This window comes from Octopus sinensis, linkage group LG17 (assembly GCF_006345805.1).
Source record: "Octopus sinensis linkage group LG17, ASM634580v1, whole genome shotgun sequence".
Classification (NCBI taxonomy): Eukaryota; Metazoa; Mollusca; class Cephalopoda; order Octopoda; family Octopodidae; genus Octopus; species Octopus sinensis.
The window spans coordinates 46399687-46423686 of record NC_043013.1 but is presented as its reverse complement, the minus strand read 5'-3'; the positions used below and the strand labels follow the sequence as shown (position 1 = coordinate 46423686).

The following is a 24000-nucleotide window of genomic DNA, read 5'->3' as shown; positions in this document are numbered from 1 at the left end:
TATATATGAACACACATGTATAATGATTTATATATACATATTTATAAGGATTTATACCTATACACACATGTATATATATATGTATCTAATATATATATATACATACATACACAAGTGCAGGTATAAATGTGTGTGTTTGTATATATATATATATTATATCATATATACATACATACACACATATATACATCTGTGTAAATGTATATATATATATATATATATATTATATTATATATACATACATACATACACACATCTGTGTAAATGTATATATATATATATATATATGTGTGTGTTTGTGTGTATTTTATGCTTGAGCCTATAGCCATCACTTGCCAGCAAGTGTTAATTGCTCACATGCACCATGCTATCATTAATTGCCGTACATACCTGTGTAGTTGCAGGGAGATGTGGAAACAGTCTCGGTCCTCTCTGCTCTGTCTCCTTTCAGCTGTAGTAACATTGAAGATATTGTATAGGTGGAGAGCGACAAGGCTTCACCAGCACCAGGCTTCTGTTTGTTGTCGGGTGCGTTGATTGAAGCCACTTGAAATGAAGTACCTTGAGGAATAATGTGATGCACCGTCTGGTCCATGATATTATGATCGTGAACTTAAACACCTTCGTGGTTATTGAAAAATATACATCTATAAGTGTGTGTGTGTGTGTGTGTACATATCTAAACACATAAACAAATAAATATATATATTTACACACACACATGAAAATAATGTATATATTCATATATATATATATATATATATTCAAAATGTGACCTCGTGTGTACCGTTGGCGATTTTTTTTCCTCCGTCTTCCCTTCTTTGGATCTTTCCTTTACCTATGTTTCTGATGAAGAGCTCCGCTCGAAACATTAAACCCTCCTTATTTCCTTCTTTCCTGAGCATCCAATAACACCATACTTGTTCCACATCCTCACGTTGTTGTGTTTTCATGTTTGCATTAACTATATATATATACATACATACACACATCTGTATAAATGTATATATATATACATACATACACATGTATGCAGATTTTTTCTTCTAGTTTTTTCTTATTTTTCTCACTCTCCAACATCCTTGTTTTTACAATATATCTAATGTATATACAGAGTCTGAAAGATTATTTGGAAGATACATGGTGTATTTTATAAATACGCCTATTACAAGTATCATAAAAGCATGAAACTTATAGTAGCTCTTTCAGTACGTGTATTAAATTAAAACTTATCTCTCATTGGATGGAGTACTTTTTCTGTTCATTCTGCATACGTTGGATCTATCTATCTATCTATCTATCTATCTATATATATATATATATATATATATATATAAATACAAAATGGGACAAGAACGCAAAACATTCAGAAGACGATACAAAAAACACAGACTGGTCATTTGAAGCCTTCAATCTTCAGTCAAGAACCGGATCATCCTTGCAATTTCGGCTGGTTATACTCGAGATTGCTCCAATCTGGCCAGCCCCAAGGAAAAACTAAGCTGAGAGCATTAGATTCCTTGGAAAAAAGCTTTGAATGTATACTAAACAAGGACGGAAAAATGGACGATGTTACATAGATATAGATATAACGTGCATGAGTGTGTGTGTGTACATGCAGAAATATATGTGTATGGGTCTGTGCTGACTGCAAATCTGGAATTGCAATCTCTCTCTTTCTCTCTCTCTATGAATTCTAGTTCTTCAGACCTCAGAATTCTTTGTTATGAAATTGCATATTATTTTCTTCCGCCCTCTTGTAGACTGCATTAAGATCATGCTGTTAATGTACAGCATCATCATCAGTGTTCTGAATTGCCTCATCAATATTGCTACTGGGATTACTTGTACATATACCTGACCGTGTGTCTGACAGAGCACCCATTAGTAGCATTGGTCCCAAAAAGGGTTCGAGAGGAACTCGACTCAAAATCAGCATTTCCGTTGGAAAGGCACCATTTGCTGCCACCCTCTGACTTGTGTGCTTCTTAAAACATTACATAACCACTCTCTTAATTTCTGAACTAATTGGAAGTCCCAGCATCCTACACACCATTATTGTTCTTTGCAAAAACCACAGGGTGGCTGTGTGGTAAGTAGCTTGCTTACCAACGACATGGTTCGGGGTTCAGTCCCACTGCATGGCACCTTGGGCAAATGTCTTCTACTATAGCCTTGGGCTGGCCAAAGCCTTGTCGGTGGATTTGATAAATGGAAACTGAAAGAAGCCTGTCATATATATATGTGTTTATGTGTCTTTATGTTTGTGTTTGTCCCCCCACCAATACTTGACAACTGGTGCCGGTGTGCTTACATCCCCATAACTTAGGAGTTCTGCAAAAGAAACCAATAGAATAAGTACTAGGTTTTTAAAAGAAATAAATCTAGGAGTTGATACATTCAACTAAAATTCCTCAAGGTAGTGCTCCGACATGGCCACAGTCTAATGACTGGAACAAATAAAAGATATAATGAATGATTAAACAGCTCTTTCAATATCCAGTCATAGTGCTGCAGGGTTTGAGTAAGGCAGCTTCTTTCTGGGCTTTGCTGAGTGTTTGACTCTATTACTTTGGTGATATGAAGTCAGAGTAGGACATATTGTACCTTCCTTCATCTTTTTCAGAGATTTCTTAATTACCAAGAAGCTTTGGGGAAGTTTCTAGTGTGGTTTAGCTAAAATTTGTTTATATACCACTTTTAGGAGGATTGCTGGGAATCCACCAGGGCCCAGTTTAAGCTCATTTTATCTCTGGTTGATATTATATCTACCTCATTTATGTCATGTAACAATGGTTGGCATCTTCCAATGAAGAGTTGTTGTATCAAAGATCTCTTCTGGTTTATTTACTTGCACATGTCCTGTGGGAAAGTGTAAACAACTTTTTAACTGCTCATTCAGTATTTCACTTATCCTTTTGGTGTTTGCTCTTAACGAGTTGTCTTTTTGGAATAATGGCCATATTTTGTGATGCACACTGGCCATTTCTTTAACAAATGTGTTGTTTGTATATATTTTCTATAGCCGAGTTTCTCTGATATCACCCTTTCATGACAGTGCCTGATTTTCTTCTTTATATTGTCAGATTGCTTGTTGTTTGTTTATTGTCTGAATACTAAGTATTCAGATTTCCTTGCCACATGTAGAACTTATTTATTTACATTGTTTTGAATTAACTGTGCATTATCTCACAGTTTCAAACTTTCGATGATTGTCATTGTTTATTTCTAGAATGGCATTGTAGAATATGTGTGAGAGGCCAAATCTGGCAGGTTTGAACACAAAACAAGTGAAATACCTGGCTGGATATGGTCAGTTTCAATGCTAAAGGGTTAAGTGATATGTCAACTTTGTTCTCTCCCATAAGAACTTGTGTCATTGACACGAATAATTCAAGCATTGTTTCATTGCATTGCATCAAGAAATTTCTTGCCAGTCCTTAAACAAGGACCTCTTCTGGACTGATTTCCAATCAGTTTTGTGAATGTTTTGGCTGGATAACTGAGTGTATATTTGTGGTTTCCCTTGGACCATACATTGTAAGTTCTATTAGGTTGTGGATCAAGAAGATTGTCGCATTATAGGTGAGTTCCATGTTCTTTATGAAGCAGAGACTGTGCATGTATTTGCTCCTGGTGGGCTGAAACATAATTTGTTCCATGAACAACATGTTAGAGAGTTCAGGTAGATCTGTTTGTTTTTGTTCATGCAATGACATTCCCAAGAGAATTTGATATTCAGGTCATTCAGTGTTAGAGAATTTGGTTGGTAGAAACAGAAAACAGCCTCTTGTACATGCACACACGTGTGTTTGTGTGCACACACACATGCTTTTCTGTTTGTGCCCCCTTTTCTTGATATTACATGGTAGAGTGTCATTATCATATAAGCAGTAATCTGTTTCCAGTTATCTATGCAAACATGTCCAGTCATATGGAAATATTACTTTGCTCAGAAACAAGTGAGTGTTGTCGACAGGAAGGGCATTCAGCTGTAGAAAATGAATTCCACCTGACCTAAGCATATTTATTGAAAAGTGGATGTTAAAAACAGTGACGATTATATATATAGATAGATAGCTATGTGGTAAGGCTTCAACAAATAGAAAATGGTGAAATAAATTAAAGTTTTGGTCCCAAAAATCTGGGTAGCTGTATTTCACAAGACTTAAAGTTTTCATTATAACATCATTTATATATATGTCCTGTCTTTTACTGTTTATATTTTGTACTGTCTTTATTGTCCTGGTTTTGTAACCATTTTTACCCCTCCGCGAAAAAATCTCAAATTTTATTTAATTTGCCCTTTGTGGGAAGGAATGTTTCAACAAAGTCGTGTCTCGCCTTTACCTTCGATACGCGGAGTAGATGAAACAGATGCGACTGAAGAAGGGGAATTTTCCTTGTGTTGTATGTCCTGTACTCTATTTTTTCGTTGTTTAAGAAAAATGTCCATTTCCTTGGTTTTGTGTTTATGTTTTCGTTTCTCATTGTGTTCGACGTTTGGTGTCCTGTACCCATATATGCATGTATATATACATGTAGATGTAGGTACGTACATATATGTATGTATATATGCATATGTTTTATTTATTAATTTGTTATTATATATATATATATATTGATATATTTGGAGAGAGTCAAAATTAATAAAGCCTATAAACGTATTCATCAGTTGTTGTTTGACTATATTTCATTTTCTTTCTTTTCTCAAAGCAGTCAATGTTTTCCTCTGTCCTCAAGGTATCTTTTATAACACAAGTCTAGTATACAGTTTGCCTTTAAATGCTTGGTCTTTTTAGTTTTCAACTGATTTTTCTCTTGTTACATCTAACGAGAGCTAACGATGTTTTCGTTTAATTACTTCCGAACATCTGTGTGTGTGTGTTTTGGTTGTTTATAGTTGCTTTTGGAATTATGTTATTCAAGTATTGTTCTTGTTGTGGTAGGCATTTCAACTTATTCTTCATGGCTAAGTTTGCATCTTATGCTTGTATAGCGTCTGTTATCGAGCATTAGGTTGGGTCTTTTGGGTATCAGAAAAGAATTCTTGCTTCCAGCATTTTGCATTGGGCCATTGTGTTTGATTTTAAGTTTTCTGCCACATAGTGCTTTTCCTAAATTTACAGGTTCGTTCACCTCTGGGTCTAGCACCAATGAACATCACATCTTGGAATTTGTTTTTGTCATACCAGGAATTTTCCTTGCCCAGCTTTTCCCTTTTGAATCTGTTCCAGAATTTTCTCCAGTACATGGGGCACACTCCATTAGAATGCTGATGATAGTTTCAAACATTTCTCTAGCAATTTGTCTACCCTGATCTGATCTAATTGGTTGTATCCAGGGAGATGTATGTGATAGCTGAAATTCTGTACATATACATGAAATATGTTTCCCATAATCTTTCCTTGGTCCACTGTCAAGATGTTTATTTTTGCATTTGTTGACAAAACAGAGCTCTGGAGTGCCAGCTGTTTATTTGCCATAAGTTTCATATAATATGGGTGGACAAGCTGTTTCTTGCCACTATATAATTTCTAGCTAAAGATCCTTATCTAGAACTGGTAACCTTTTGTTGGGGTGTTTGGATCGGTAATTAATGGTAGCTTTAAGGCATTCATCGATGGACATTGCTATATGCTGGATCTTTTCTATATAAGTGTACATCTCTATAGGTATGGATTTCTCTGTTTGGTACTGTTTGAATACTTTATTCCACCCTACCATGAAGATGTTGGCTACATCATCAGCAATGGCTGCACCTGTCTCTTGATTATATCCCGAAAGTAATGTGAATACAGGTACAAATTTTATATTAAGACCTGAATCAGTCGACTCACACATGATGGTGAGGAATTCTCCATTTTGTATTACTATCAGGACAACCCTTATATTTTTCATAGATGCTGTGACATGGATCACCGCTGATGTTCCTGATGCCTTAAGGGATTCCATCCCGGGTCTTTCAATATCAGATCCCCTTGTTTAGTTAACACAGTCAAGGCTGATCAAGTACCGGCTTGGATCCCAGCAGTAACGTACGGACCTACTCTCTCTACCCAGCTCTAATAGTAGAAATACTTGCAGCTTCTGCAATGGAATGTATGGCCACTCCTTGCTGCACTAGTAATTCCAGTGCCGTCAGAGCTTTGCAGCCTACTTTAATTGGCTGCTGCATGCCCACAAGCCTCAGCTTATGCACTGATCAACTGGCTCCTGGTATTTGGCTGGCTTTCTCATAAACCTGCTCCATGGTTTTTCTTAAGGCACAGTCAGCTCATTCATGTGTGTGTGAGAATATGTTTATAATTATGTGTGTGTGTGTGTGTGTCTCCTTCTGTAGAAGAGCATAGGCTCGAAATGTAAAAGACTTTTTCTATTCCTGAGCATTATACTAATACATCTGTTTGTTTTGTACACCACCTGTCTTCGTCTTTTCGTAAACTCTCTCTATATATATATGTGTGTGTGTGTGTATATAAGTATGTATATAAATATATGTGCATATATCTATAAATCATGGAGTGATGTGTCTGTATTGTTTTTATGTCAACTTATATATAACAATTTACCATCAAACTTAAGGATTACTTTTTGTACAGTACATGTCCATAAAATGTCTACAAAGAAAGAGTTGACAGTACCTTTGAAGTTTTGGCTTGCTTACCTTTGTCAGACTGTGCAAAAGCAAAGTAAGTCTAAACTTCAATCTTTGTCATTCTTTCCCATGACAAATTTTAATATAGTAAAAACAAGACTGGAGAGTTATTTTTATAATTACTTATATAATTTCAGAAGTAACTCTCCTGTCTTGGGTTTTTATTTTTTTTTTTGATGTTTACTCTGTGGCTTTTGTATCTATGGAGACCAGTAACAAGAAAGTTTGATGAAAGAAGATACGTTTTCTTCACAGATTTTTCTTTTGTAATGTAACCGCATACACGAAATTCTATATACTGGTTATATATTATATGCACTTTTTATTCACACTATATCAAAATATCTAAGATTTTACTAACACATACACACATATATATAAAAACTATCAACTGTCTTTCTCTCTCTCCTACCACACATATACAATATTCCCTCCAATGTTATTCTATGCATATTCTGTATCTTCCAAACATATACCAATACCACTTCTGACATCATCCCAAAGACATTTCTCTTCTCCTTTATATACATATATAACCTACTCATCCCTAGCTCATTTTCTACCTCCCACACCCAAATAGGATCCCTTTTTTGCCCTACCCTCCCTATTGTAACACCTACCCTTCTTTTCCTACATCATGCTTCTCATTGGATCTAACCACCATTCTGTATAACCAACTCATTCATCTGCACCTGTACCAATCTCATTTGCTGCATAAAATCCTCCCTCTGCAACTTCCAACATGCTGAAGACAGACTGAATAACACTTGTCTAACCACATTACCAAATATCTACATGATATCTATCTTGACTGTACATGTGTAGCCCTACACTAATTCCCCAGAGTTTTTCACCAACATGAACAAGAACTCACTTTCAGTCTTCAAACTTTCATCCCTAATGTGCCCAGCTATATTTCCTTTAGCACAAACCCTATCACTGCACACTCACATACATATACATCCAGTCAAACATAGACCTTGATATGCATAGACATTTGACCAACTATATACACACACAGTACCACTCTTTCTACTCTCACACAATGAGACTCACACATTCAATATCACTCCCATCCACAAACTAAACAATCACAGTACACATATATACTCAAAATATAACACAGATAATTGCATACAATATGAATGTTATACACATATAGCTACACCCTAGCTTTCTGAACACAACTAACACATACATGCTCATGTGCACAAACATGCATATACATTTATATATATATATATATATATATATATATTATATATATATATATATATATATATACACATATATATAGATAGATAGATGCATTTTATTGCTTATTTTGTGAATCATCATTTAATGTCCATTTTCCATGCATGCATGGGTTGGTGGTTTGATAGCAGCTGACCAACCAGACAGCTGTTTAGGCTCCAGTTGTCAGTTTTGGCATGGTTTCAATGGTTGGATGCCCCTCCTAGTGCCAGCTATTTTACAGAGTGTACTGGGTGCTTTTTACATGACGCTGGCATAATATGTATTTGTACACACATTGTAATAACTATACCCACAACTAAACATTAGTAATTACTAACATGATAAAAAAACCCCACTTACACATGTATTGAGTCATCCCATAAATAATGCAGCTTTTTCAATTGCATGAACTAAAAGTCAGAGAGAGATGGGATAAACTACCTACATCAAAAGCAGGTAGTAATTTTATCTTGTCCTTATTCTTAGTGCAAGTTTTGAAGAGTGCAGTTCCATTTTAACAGTTATTTTTTCAAAGCTATAATGGAAGTGACAAAGGAGCATATTCAGCATATTTTGATTATGAGTTCAATAAAAGCAACGACGCACCGGAAAGTGTGAGGAATATTAATGCAGTATATGCGGATTAAACAATAAGCTTAAGCCAATGTCAACAGTGGTTCCAGAAATTCCGAGTGGGAAACTGCTGCCTAAAAGACGAGCCTGTCCTAGATGATCTGTAGAGCTCGATGAGGACATCCTGGTGGAACAAAATCCCATTGTAACTGTTGAGGAACTAGCAGAGAAGCTCAAATTTGGTCATTCAACCATTTATCGACACCTGCGCTAGGAGAAAAACAACCACCTTTGGTTTGAAGACAAAAGGTGTTTTTCTATCAGGATAATGCTCAGCCACATACAGTAAGGATGATATTCCAAAGGCTGGAGTAGTTTGAATGGGAAACGATGCCCCACCCATCATATTTGCTGGACATTGCCCCATCTGATTATCATTTATTCCGTAGTCTTCAAAATTATTTGGGCAGAAAAAATACAAATTCTGTAGACAGAGTCAGAACAGTACTGGTGGAGTGTTTTTCATCACAGGCAAGTGAATTTTAGAAGAGGGACCTTGCAGATAGATAGAAGAGTATAGTAGAAAATGAAGGAGACTATATTTTAGATAAAAAAAAGAACTTTGTTTATCTTAATTTTGTAAAATAAAAGAAGTATTAAAAAACCTCACTATTTATAAGATGACCCAATATATACATGCGCATTCAAACATGCTTAATTTCTGCAGTTACTTCCTCTGTTGTCCATGTATAAAGGAACCTCTTTCCTTCTGCGTCACTCTTGGTTCTTAAAACTCTGCAATTTTAAATATAACAATGTAGAACAATTCATATCTCTCTTTCCATTCACATTTTCTTTTCTTTCTCCAATTCTTTCCTTCTAACTAAATTTAAGAGGCTTGAGCTTGAAATTTCAGAGACTTATCTGTATTCCTGATCTCTCATTCAGTGCTAAACTCCTCTCTCCTTGTTTTCACTGTGTCTTCTTTGTTGTTGTTCTCACCATTAATTTGAACACACACACACACACTCACACGTTTTGCAAACATCTATTTATACTGGGAGGTGAATAAATGAAAGAAAGCAGCATCCAACACATGTAGTTGTCTCGTTTCATATGACTTAAAATTTTGTACTGGGGAAGATAAATTTCGATGGCAGATGGGCATATAAATATACATACCTATTTCTTTACTAACCACAAGGGGCTAAACACAGAGAGGACAAACAAGGACAGACAAACGGATTAAGTCGATTATATCGACCCCAGTGCATAACTGGTACTTATTTAATCGACTCCAAAAGGATGAGAGGCAAAGTCGACCGCAGCGGAATTTGAACTCAGAACATAACGGTAGACGAAATACAGATACACATTTCGCCCGGTGTGCTAACATTTCTGCCAGCTCACCGCCTTAAATATACATATCAACAGTGTCGAGGGGGGCCTTCAATGGTCTGTTGTAACCATGTGAATAGTTTGTTAAAATAGCAACCAGATAATTCTATGCATGTTTCCATGTGTTAGCAGAGACAGTTTGGTGGTGGTGTCTGGTGGTTGTTGACCTGTAAAGTTTGAAATTTTTTTTTGTGACATCAGGTACTGGAGGTGAAAGGGAAAAAGCTGTTCCACATGCTGAGGTATAAATGGTCTGGTGGTATCAGGTTACATATCAGCTTCTGTTTTGTGCATAGTTTTCTAGTGAGAATTGTTTACTTTGAAATTGTGCTTGGGGCAGCTACGGCTAAGGTAATCTTTCCAAGGTATCAACAACCAATGAAAAAAAATGTATGTAAAGTATGTGTTTGTGTGTATATGTATATATATATATATGTGTGTGTATGTGTGAAGGTACATGGCTCAGCAGTTAGAGTGTCGGGCTCACAATCAAGAGGTCGTGAGTTCAATTACTAGACTGGGTTGTATGTTGTGTTCTTGAGCAAGACACTTTATTTCACGTGGCTCCAGTTCACTCAGCTGCAGAAATGAGTTGCGATGTCACTGGTGCCAAGTTGTATCGGCCCCTTTGCTTTTCCTTTGGATAAAATCGGTGGCATGGAAAGATACTGCTGGTGTGCAGGGGTGACTGCTGGCCTTCCATAAACAACCTTACCCGGACTTTTGCCTCAGAGGAGAACTTTCTAGGTGCAATCAAAGGGGGAGGGATCTTATCCTTTACCTTATGTATAAATAAAATTTCATTTTATATTATGTTTGTTGTATTCTTTTACTGTCTTTTTGGTGAAGTTTAAACATCATGAAAACAGCTTTTATCACTTCTGTCCATGTCTTCCTCTTCCTCCATCATATTTTCCTTCCACTTGGTCATCCTGGCACTTCAATCATCCTCCATGTGCATCACACATCCACACCAACTCATCCTTTGTCGTTGCACATTATGACTCTTCAGCTACTTAAGTCTTCTCTCTTGGCTCATCAGTCCCGTGTCCTCGACACTTGCTAACTTTACACACATGCAGCCCAGCAAGCTTGCTTCATTCCTTCATAAACTTCACACATGCTGTGCATTATGTGTCCCTATTCCACAGCTATGCAACAGTGCACTTCATACTCTTCCATTCACTCAAAGAGAGTATTCTCTCGTTGCTAGCTTTTCCTGCCTGCCCTTATTCTGGCTATTGTGCATTTTCTCTCACAGCTGATTAAGTCCACCAAAGCACACACGAATATCATAACATTCTTTAATGAATATCATGCCAAGTTGTGTTCAGGACTGTGGAGTCAAAACAAAAATCTTTGACTCCACCTCCTGTACTATTGGCACCTCTGACTCCGACTCTTTATGTAATTAAATGATTGTGGTCTACATATCTCATAAAGCCTATGAACACACCTGTACTTTGACTAAGCCTGTATTTTATAACTGGTTTATATTAAAGAACAAAGATATTGTGAGTCGGAGTCGGTATAGTTTTACCGACTCTGATTCCAGCTTCCTTTTAATTGTTTCCGACCCCAACTCCACAGCCCTGGCTGTGTTGCTTTTTCCTTGACAATATTGCATCAAGTATAATGCATTGCAACAGACGAAACACACGCATGGCTTTGACCCGAGGTACCTGCATACAGTTGCTGAAATGAAGCCACTTACTTTTGAGGAAATACTGCTTATCCAGTGCAGTGTTGCCAAGGATGAAACTCATCCCACATGATAGTATTCTAAAGCAATAGTTCCCAAAGTGGGCAGTACTGCCCCTTTGTGTGTGTGGTGTGGGGGGGGGGGGTTGAAGAAAAGTGGGATGAAAACAGGGTGGCTAAAATGGGGTGATGTAAAATAAAAACACTAATAGGTTAATGAGTTTTATGTTTTATTTGTGAAATACAGTTGTTTTGAATTTGCTGCAGAAAGTGGTCCATATTTGTGGTGGGTAGGGTAATGGGGCGCTAGGAATGTGGCCTGGGTGCCAAGGGGGCGGCAGCCTGAAAATGTTCGGAACTACTGTTACAAGGGAATTTATGATAAAGATTAGAAGAGAGAAAGCTTACCCAACACATGTACTTCTTTATGGCCAGGGACAGGAAAAAAAAAAAAAAAATCAGAGGTCTGTCATGTTTTGTTGACTCAAAGACCAAGGAATTGCTCTACCAAATATAACATTCTCAACAGCCTGAGACACTGCCCATGTTGCAGCATACAGAGAATACCAATCTGAATAAATGTATTAATGCACACAAATATGCATGTTTATACTTACCGTTTGTATTTCAGTTTTGGGATGGGTATACCACATTCCTGTGTGATGTTAGAGGTAGCCAAAACGGTCGGACGAAGGAAAGGCACCAGATGTTCAGTGCTTCGTCAGAAGATCAGCATCGAAATCATGTGATTGTGAAAGCACTCACTGTTTATTCATAAGACATTGGTTGGACTGACATATATAAATATATATATATATCATCATTATCATCATCATCGTTTAACGTCCGCTTTCCATGCTGGCATGGGTTGGACAGTTTGACTGAGGGCTGGCGGGCCAGAAGGCTGCACCAGGCTCCAATGTGATCTGGCAAAGTTTCTTACAGCTGGATGCCCTTCCTATATATTTTATTCTTTTATTTGTTTCAGTCATTTGACTGTGGTCATGCTGGAGCACTGCCTTTAGTCGAACAAATCAATCCCAGGACTTATTCTTTGTAAGCCTAGTACTTATTTTATCGGTCTCTATTGCTGAACCGCTAAGGTACGGGGACATGAACACACCAACATTGGTTGTTAAGTGATGGTGGGGGGACAAACAGACACAAATATATATATATATATATATATATATATACCACGGGCTTCTTTCAGTTTCCATCTACCTGATCCACTCACAAGGCTTTTTGTTGGCCCACAGGTACAGTAGAAGACATTTGCCCAAGGTGCTACGCAGCAGGACTGAACCTGGAGCCATTTGGTTGGGCAGTAAACTTTGTACCACACAGCCAGCCACAAACATTTATATTTACATACATACACACATACCTATATGTATATATATATATATATATATATATATATATATAAAACCTTGTGACAGCATATCCTTCTGATCAGAGGAACGTTGGTGACCTGGTCATCTAGCCAGTATGACAGCATCGTTCAAAAGCACTGCAAAGCACATTGTGACTAGCAATGTATAACCTTATCCGATAGTCCGGTGGATCACATGATACCAATATCATGATATATATATATATATATGGGCGGGTGTATATATGTTTTCATTAGCATAATGATCCTCCCAAAATACATACATATTACATATATGCTTTTCCTAAACCTACTCAGTTACAAGCTGTGACATTGCAGTCATTTGCCTTGTGCCTTGTCAACAGACCGTCAGACTGTTTTGTACTGTCTAGAGACTTGCAGAATAAAATATACTCTTTTTTGACAAACTTTTAAGGATTAGCAATGGGGAGGATATCCAGCTGTTAAGTATTGTCTCAATAATATATTTGTCTAACCCATCCTGGCTTGGGAAAATGGATGTAAAGGTAAAAGTGATTAAGACCTACGGCCATTTATATATATATATATATATATATATATATATTTATAAAATATTAGAAAAAAACCCACCTTTTATCAATTCAAAATGAATAATCAAATTACACCATCTAGAAAATTACATATAATAGATGGTGTAATTATTCATTTTGAATTGATAAAAGGTGGTTTTTTTTCTAATATTTTATATATATTATATTGTATGGAATTTGATTTAGCATTTCTAAATTGAATTCTTTTTCCTTGTAAGTCTGGATTTTATTCCCTCAAATAATAATTATACATATATATATGTGACCTCGTCTGTATCACTAGCGATTTTTTTCCCCTGTCTTCCCTTCTCGGGATCTATTCTTCTCCTATGTTTCCGACGAAGAGCTCCGCTCGAAACGTCAAACCTTCCTTCTTCCCTTCTTTCCTGAGCGTCCAATAATACTTTATTTGTTCCACGTCCTTGCGTTGTTGTCTTTTTGTTTTCTTGTTTGGATTAACTATATATATATATATATATATATGTGTGTGTGTGTGTGTGTGTGTGTGTGGACATGTATATAGATAATTATATATATATGTACATTATAAAGACATTCCATAATTTTGAATTCCCTTATATATAAATATGTTAGCATATGTCTCTGATCACTGTATAAGGTATGTAAAAATGTATATTGTTCCTAAGAATATAATTACCACCACCACCATCATCATCTCTTGAGTAATTCTGACTAGTTTACATTCTGCATATAACTAAGTTATATTTGGGTCAAATTTCACTGTAGTACTTCTTCGTTACTAGTCACTCCTTACTCTTAGCTTTATTTATCAAAATGTTGACCTTTGTATTCCATCCAGACTTTGCCTCCATAGCCACCCCACTTCTCCTGCCCTTCTCCACCCTGTCGCTTCTTTTGCTCTCCACCCAACTGCTCCAGCTACCCTATCTTTAGCTCCTTCTTATTCATTCTTATTTCCTTCCCCACTCACTCCTCAACTTCCCTCCCTCTCTTCCTTATTTACCACTCACTTTCTTCTTTGCTGTTTCATTCCATCAACACACTTTTGTATCATTTCCTCCCCAGCTCCTTCTTCTATAACAAAAACAATATGAATTGATGCAGTTTCACAGCTACTGAAATGGCAACTTCTCTGATGAAGCTTAATAAACTGTTACTTTACTGAAACAACAGGGACCATGCTGCAAGAACACAAATAGACCCGTTTATGAAATATTCTGTATTCAGCATTAACCCTTTAGTATTTAAACTGGCCATATCTGGCCAAAATATTTAATCTGTTTTATGTTCAAACTGACCAGATCCAGGCTCTCACACCTACCCTACAATGTTATTCTACATTAAGTAATTACACCATCAAGATCTTGAAGATATGAGATAATGCATGATTAATTCAAATCAATGGGAATCAATAAGCATTATGTTTGATTGAATAATCTGAACACTAAAGGGTTAAGTTCTTTCATAATTATGGACTAACAACAATCAAACCAGAATTTTTCATCATATCAACATATGTGAGTGTATGCATATGTATGTGCATACCTCTACTTGTATGTGTGTCTGTATGGTTCTATGTATGTATGCATGCATTTATATATTAAAGGATATTAAAGCACTCCCTCAACCCAAAGAATATCCTTAACTCCAGGACAGAAGTCTTTGGACCTTGCTTGTACTTCAGGAAATGCCTGTTGGTGTCCTGGGATCCACACAATAGTAGGTTCAATTATGAGTAGCGGCCAATAGGAGACAATGTTCCATTGTTGACATAGAGTCACAAAGTATTTTCTTCCTCCATTTCCTAGAGAGGTCATAGGCCTAGAGTCTGAAGAAATGCTGTAAAGATGTGCTTTAGGGATATGAAACCCAGGGTAACCCCATAGACCTACCATATTTATCTTTACCTATATATATATGCTCCTCAGCTAGGGATCAATGCTAGATGTGTCAAAACAATTGTGATTAATAAATTCTCATATACCCCATCTTCCATCTTTCATTTACCGTCTCTCCTTGTTTTTTCTGTGTCCCTTTCTGTAGAAGAGCGTAGGCTTGAAACGTAAAAGACTTTTTCTATTCCTGAGCGTTATACTAATACATCTGTTTGTTTTGTACACCACCTGTCTTCGTCTTGTTTTTTTCGTAAACTCTCCCTTATATATATATATATATATATATATATATATATAAGCAACTCTATGCTATTTATTGAGGGGCCAATATATGTCTGATGAGGGGTCAACAGACCATAAAACTGTCTGTCAGGGGACTCCTCTCTTCTACACAACAGGTGTATAAAACGGATGTTTGATGTCTTATTAAACCACAGTAAGGTTTTACTAAATTTAAATTTTATTCACTGCATCTAATTTATACTGTATTGTGCATAAATAGATATTGTTTTAATTAATGACAAGCCTTCAAAAAAGTGCAACTATGCAAATTAGGTTAGCCACCACAGTGGTAGCCTTAGTCATGACTGCTTTATATGCAGCTGATCTATATTAGGGATGTGCTCTCTAGAGAGCCTACAAATTGTTAAATATGATTACTTTCAGGCTGTATAATATTAAAATTATGTGTGTCTGTGTGTAGCTATGTATGTATGTGTATGTAGCTATGTGTGTGTTTTTGTGTGTACATATCTAAATGTGTGTATATTTGTATGATTTTGGATATATGATATACATGTACATATATGCATCATTTCACTTTTAAGGTAGCGAGGTGGCAGAATAGTTAGAGCTTCAGAAAATTGCTTTGCATCTATTTTTGTGGCAGTGCTCCAGCAAGGCCACATACTCTAGTGGAAACCAGTAATGGAAGTAATAAAATATATCACGTGACCACGTGACCGACCAGACCATCAGATGTTTTTTACACATCGCTGGTCACAATGCGTTCGCATTGTTTTAGCCTTTGAATGGCGCCACCCCGCTGGCTAAGCGAGTAGGCCAAAAAGAATAGCGAGAAGGAAAAAGAAAGAGGTGGAGAAGAGTGGTGAAAGAGTACAGCAGGGATCACCACCACCCCCTGCCAGAGCGTCGTGGAGCTTTTTAGGTGTTTTCGCTCAATAAACACTCACAACGCCCCGGTCTGGGGATCGAAACCGCGATCCTACGACCGCGAGTCCGCTGCCCTAACCACTGGGCCATTGCGCCTCCACAATAAAATATATATATATGTTTATATAATATGTATGTATGTATGTACAGAAGGTAAGGTGGTTGATGTCAATAAAGGTATAAGAAAAGGGAGAAAGGGGAGAGTTGAGTTGCAGTGCTTCGGAGTAAGAGGAGAAGATCTGATGCAATTATTTGTTTTCTAAAGCATCGTCAAAGGAAGGAGGGAGGGAGAAGCAGTTGAATACAGGTTAATGGTAAAGAAGAGGGTATGAACTTATCTAACGATTTTTCTCATTTCACAGGTGGCATGGCACAGCGAAGAGAAAGGGTTGATAGAGAGAGATGGGAGGGTTTCAGGTAGACAAGACAGGCAGCAAATGTTGACTTAGCTGATACAAATGAGAGAAAGCCCAGCTGTGAATATAAAAATTATATATATATATATATATATAAAATATATATTTAATATATATATATACAAACCCAAATTGGTGTATGCTCCGACATCTCCAGGTGTTCAAAGAATCTCCTGATCTGAAATATTGCCAACCAGCATTAGCATGTGTGTGTCCATACAAACGTTTGTGTGTACACGTGTGTGTGTGTGAATAAATATATATATATATGTGGTGTGTGTGTGTGTGTGTGTATATATTATTTGCAAACAACTTGAAGATACAAGAGCTACTAGCTGAATGCACCACAGACTAGACACAAGCAGCTTATGGGATCAACCACATTAAAGTGCAGTGAACTCTTCATTGAGAAGAGGCCCCACTTGCTAGATCAACTGGTTACTAGGCTTCACTCAGTATTCTTCTAGCCATTGACCATCATCACTTTTTAACCAATTTCAGTGTATGTATGTATGTATGTATGTATATATATATATGTATATATATATATGTGTGTGTGTATATATGTGTATATATATATATATATTATATATATATATATATATATATATATATATAAAATCTATATTATAATTCTGAAATGCGAAAAGTTTGTTTGTCTGGTTTTGGCATAGAGAACGGATTAAAGGCCACTAGATCGCGTCGGATTGACTCCAAAATTTACGGGGACATGTAAAATGAGGTGAGGATGTGAGTGGGCTAGATTAGAAATCCCTATCTCAAAAGCTGTGGTTACTTGGGCAAAAAATCCCGAAGCAACAGAAAGTAACAACCACGCCCTTACCCGCGCGTAGAGCGGGTCAACTTAAGCTAGTATATATATATATTCAAATATGAATTTGATGCAGTGGTGATGTTGTAAACATTATCAACCATATATACACAATGTCTGTGCTTCGCCTGTTCATTAGAAGGCCTGCAATTTAGCATGGTAGGAACGACTCCCTCAATGTGTTGGATGTTAGTACACCTGAAAGTCATAGACAGGTGATGGGATTTGGGGTGAGTTGTCTCACCTGTTTGTGACTTTCGGGGGTTTTAACATCCAGCACTTTGAGGGAGTTGTCCTCACCACACTAAAATCTCAGCCTACTGGCAAACAAGCCAATCGAATACTTTGACTATGTGTGGTTGATCATGTTTGTGTGTGTGTGTGTCTACATATGCGTATATGTCTGTATGCGTCTGGTTTGTCTCAACACTTCACAAGTTCAGGATTTTTCACGGTATCTAAGGCTTTAAGCAAAAATGAATAAGTCATTACCCCTGGCTGGGATGCTAGTCTCTTGTCAGTTTAACTCCTTGCTGCTGCCAATTCTCATTTTTTTATGAATAGACTGGTGAACATGAAATGAAGTTCCTTGCTCTGTGACACAATGGGCTGCCTGGTCTGTGAACGACACTGAAGAAATTATGATCACGATGTCAACACTCTAATCTAAGTCATGCTTTCAACATAAATACACACACAGAGCTGGCAAGTTGGCTGCACCCTTAGCATGCCAGGAAAATTGCTTAGCAGCATTTCGTCCTTCTTTACATTCTGAGTTAAAATTCCATTGAGGCCGACTTAGCTTTTCATCCTTTTGGGGTCAATAAAATAAGTACCTGCTTAGTATTTGGGTTGATGTAAGTGACCTGTGCCTCCCCCTGAAATAGCTGGTTTTGTGCCATTTGTGTGTATTTATATTTGCTTCGTGTTACACATACTCCACTTAATAATAACACGGAACGAATATAAATACACACCTACAAATACACGCGTGTGTGTTTGTGTGTGTATATTATTCTTCAACTTCCTTTAGAATAAAATCTTAAAATAAACATAATTCCATATGTATACATGTCTTTATACACACTTAGGTGCACAAATGTGTCTGTGTGTGTGTACATATGAAATTGAGGTGATAAAGGAATAAACATTTATCATATGAACTTCATTAGCTTATAGCTGTTTCTGCTATAAGACACTGTGGGCTCACAGTTGAGTGCCTGAGCATATATACATACATCTATATATATAAAGCTGAAGTTGTCTGTGTGTGTGTGGCAGGTTTGGTATCCTTCAACTAAGACTATTTGCTCCGAGACCTTGCGGTGCAAGTTGACCAAATTTGAGAGTATGATAGAAAAAGGCTTGCTCTTCATTCTGTAGAAGATAAAATTCAAATCGGACCATGTTAAGACCAAAAATTATTTACATCAAAAAGATGCTTTTTTTTCTATGAAAATCCTTATTTTTTAACGATTTTTTTACTGCTGTGTCGCCATTTTTCAGTGTATTTCAACCAGGAAAATGTTCACTTAAAGAGTATAGCAAGCTACATAATGCAAAATTTTTACTTTTCAAGAATTCCAATTCTAAAGGATCGAAACAAACCCAAGCAACGCCGGGCTATACTGCTAGTACACATACATATATATATATATTTATATATATATATATATATATATGCTCATGTATGCAAGTCAGGTGTGTATATGTAATATAAGTATGTAAATATATATATGTGAATATGTACATCTGTGTGTGTGTTATATATATATATATATATATATATATATAGATAGATACAGAGACACAGACGTTCAGGTACTCACATTTATTGTATGTTAATGTTATTAGGTAAATCATGTGACAGGCTGACCAGTTACTATATATATATGTTGTATAAGATTAAAATATTTTGCCTCATTCCAATGACATTGTTGAAAGACCACTTTATAAGAATGCTGCTTTCTTGGCAATCACATATCCATATCTTGATCAAACCCCTACAGTAAAAAGAGAAGAAAAACTGTATTCTTGTTATGAGATGATAGGTAAATGCACACACATATATGTTTACAGTAATAATAATAATAATGATAATAATAATGATGATGATGCTGATAATAATGATGATAAACATGTTTTATGTAATAACATTTGCACATGCAGACACACACAAACATATACATATATATGTATGTATGTACACATGATATATATATAAGTACATATACATATATGCTCATTATATACATATAAATATACATGATCATATGAATAAATATATATATGGACATATATATATTACAAATATATATATGTATAATATATATAAGCATAATATACAGATATATATACAAATATTATATTTATATGTGTGTGTGTATATAATATATGAACATAATATACAGATATATATATATATATATATATATGAATATTATCTATATATCTATTTATCCATATATATATATATATATATATATACGCATATATATATGTATATACTTAATTTAATATATAACCATATACGAAAAGAAAACAATAATTTTGCAACTGCCAATGGTTTTCTTTTTGTTTCCATTTGTTTTTTTCCATTAGAAATCATCGAAACAAGGCCATGAAGGCCACTGATCAGAAAGGGGTTAAAAAAAGAGAAAGGATTTTTGCCAGAAGAGACTCTAAAGACACAGATTCAAGATATGCTGAAAAGATGTATGGGCGACATAGGTGCGTGCACCTGTCTACATATGTTTCTATGTGTCTGTGCGTGTGTGTGTGTCCGTATGTATGTATGTATGTGTGTGTGTGTGTATATATATATATATATATCTGTATATAGTATTGCATCCAGTGATGTCTTTGTTTTTACATTCATGTATGTATGTGTGGTATGGTTTGGTTTGGTGTGGTGTGTTTATTTTAAAAAGGATGCAAACGCTAGATGTAAATACAAGAATTGTTGTAAAATTGTGGAGTAGAATATTCATTTTGAAAAAAAATTTACTTCCAGTTCTCACAAAGGAAGGGCTAGATTTTCCAACTTTGAGAGGGCTCGGAAAGCCGGCCTTTAGCAGAACATCCAAGCCACTTTCAATAATAATAATAATATAATAATAATAATAATAATAATAATATTAATAATTATTTCAAATTTTGGCACAAGGCCAGCCATATCAGGTGGTTAAGGGTAATGATTTTCAACTAGCAAAAACACCTCAGATAACCTTCATTTTTATTGCGTGTTTGTGTGTTTTTATGTATGTGTGTGTGTGTGTGTGTAAGTTTATGTGTTGAAATATCTACTCTTTATGTAAATTCACATATAAGTATGTTTGTATGCTTATAAGTATCGTGTGCATGTATAATTAGAAATACACCCGTGTGCACTCACACATCTATATTGCATATATATATGTATGTATAAGTATATATATATGTATATATGTATACACACACACGTATATGTATTGAAATGTGTGTGTATGTATCAAACATATAAATGCGTATGAGTAGAATAAAAAAAGAAAACAGTACTCAATACTAAAATAGAGTGTAATATATAGTGTATCAGATTTTATTGCAAGCCGAAAACTTTCTCAAATTGCTTCACATCCCGATTTTCGCCGGATCGGATAATAATGTGAAGCTCGGAGTAACATTTTGCGGTTTTATTTTTCGCTTGCAATAAATGACCCACCACCGCCACCGCATACACGCAACGAAACACGCAACCCCCCCTCTCTCTCTCTCACTCTCTCTCTCTCATAAATGGGTTTTTTTTTTGGTGCACGTGGAAGAGATGTTACTATTAGATTGTTGGTTTGCATGTCCTGTCTTGAGTTTTCCCAGGCATTTTGATGTATAGTTTTTAGTTGGCCGATATTCCAAAATCTTCCTAACTCGTGTTTGTTACTGTAGAGAAGTTCCAGGTACATAGAAGGTACCTTCTCATCTAACTATTATAAACATCCTCATAGTATATACTTACTTATTTTTGCGTCTGATTCCTGGACGACGGAGATTTTATCCACTTGGCACCAGGTGTATATATGTCTTAGTATGTATGTTTACGTATATATGTATATATACATATATATATGTTGCTGTATGTATGTATGTTTATATATTTGTTTGTGTGCGTATGTGTCTTTGATTATATGTGTATGTGCATATTTGTACCTGTATAAATATTTGATAATGATACGTGCACGCATTTATGTATGTATATGTAATATCAACCTGCATGTGTGTCCATGTGTCGATTATATGCAACCATATATATACCTATATATATATACCTATATATATATACCTATATATATATATATATATACCTATATATATATTATATATATATATATTATATATATATATGCGAGATATTTGTTGTGTATCGTGTTTGTATGTGTATAGTTAAGAATATGTATGAAAATATGCTTGTGTTTATATGTACGTGTATGTGTGTTTGTATGTATGTGTATATATATATATATATATATAATTGTGGATGCTTATGTTTAGCTAGTGTCTGCTGTCTTGGTGTAACCGTATTTGCCCAGGTTTTAATGCCAGTTGCACAGATTAAAATACAAGCATTTATAACAACACATAAACATTACAAAAAAAAAAAAAAATGTTGTAATACCTGTCGTATAACCTGTCTTATTTATTTCTTATGACGACCCGTATTTTTTTCCCCTCCCTTCTTGTGTCTGTCATGCATGTCTATAAACAGCACTGTTAGTGTTAAGTCTTGTATCTATCTACGTTGATATAATTTCCCCCCCCCCAATTCTTTCACTAAAAATACTCCTACATACACACATATCATACGATTACGAACTAACTGCAGCAACATACTCTCTGAAAAGAAAAAAAAAGAAAGAAAGAATGATAGAAAAAAAGCCGGGGTGCGGTTGGATACGTTACACTTCCAGTCTCTCTCCTTCCCCCCCCATCTCTCTTTCTTTCTCTCTCTCTCTCACTCACATCTTCATTCCTTTCTCTTGTGCCCACAGCATCTATACTTTCACTTTCGTAACGTATTTGGCTCCTTCCAAGCGTTTACATACACATACACGCACGCACGCACACGCACATCCCCTCTGTCTCTCATATACACACACACACACGCATGCACACACACATCCTCTGTCTTCATATACACATACAACACACGCACGCATGCACACACACATCCTCTGTCTTTCATATACACATACACACACGCACGCATGCACACACACATCCTCTCTGTCTTTCATATACACATACACACACACACGCACGCATGCACACACACATCCTCTCTGTCTCTCATATACACATACACGCACGCACGCATGCACACACACATCCTCTCTGTCTCTCATATACACATACACACACACACGCACGCATGCACACACACATCCTCTCTGTCTTTCATATACACATACACACACACACGCACGCATGCACACACACATCCTCTCTGTCTCTCATATACACATACACACACGCACGCATGCACACACACATCCTCTGTCTTTCATATACACATACACACACGCACGCATGCACACACACATCCTCTGTCTTTCATATACACATACACACACGCACGCATGCACACACACATCCTCTGTCTTTCATATACACATACACACACGCACGCATGCACACACACATCCTCTGTCTTTCATATACACATACACACACGCACGCATGCACACACACATCCTCTCTGTCTTTCATATACACATACACACACACACGCACGCATGCACACACACATCCTCTCTGTCTTTCATATACACATACACACACACACACGCACGCATGCACACACACATCCTCTCTGTCTCTCATATACACACACACACACGCACGCATGCACACACACATCCTCTCTGTCTTTCATATACACATACACACACACACGCACGCATGCACACACACATCCTCTCTGTCTCTCATATACACACACACACACGCACGCATGCACACACACATCTTCTCTGTCTCTCATACACACACACACACTTCTCAGCCGCATGTTCATTCATGCACACTAGCGACTCTCCCCCCCCCGCTCCCCGCACACATTCACGAAGTATATCCACTTTTTATGTTCAACACGCATACATACACACCTCCCTGCTTCACTCACAACCCTTTAATAATAAACACGCACACACACACACA

General features: G+C 36.4%; 1 protein-coding gene across 7 annotated transcripts in view; it reads left to right on the top strand.

Annotated features, from left to right (window-relative positions):
• Window positions 1–24000, top strand: part of LOC115220821 (NGFI-A-binding protein 1) — a 256324-nt gene that overhangs the window by 13920 nt on the left and 218404 nt on the right. For 5 of the 7 annotated variants that reach the window (XM_036510547.1, XM_029790990.2, XM_029790995.2 and 2 more), the window contains exon 2: window positions 20413–20541. The exons of 1 other annotated variant lie outside the window; for it this stretch is intronic. In XM_036510547.1, coding sequence (XP_036366440.1) covers window positions 20432–20541 — 110 coding nt within the window. In that variant the 5' untranslated portion in view covers window positions 20413–20431. The remainder of the gene's footprint in view (window positions 1–20412; window positions 20542–24000) is intronic. One more of the 7 variants, XM_029790989.2, reaches the window with a different exon arrangement.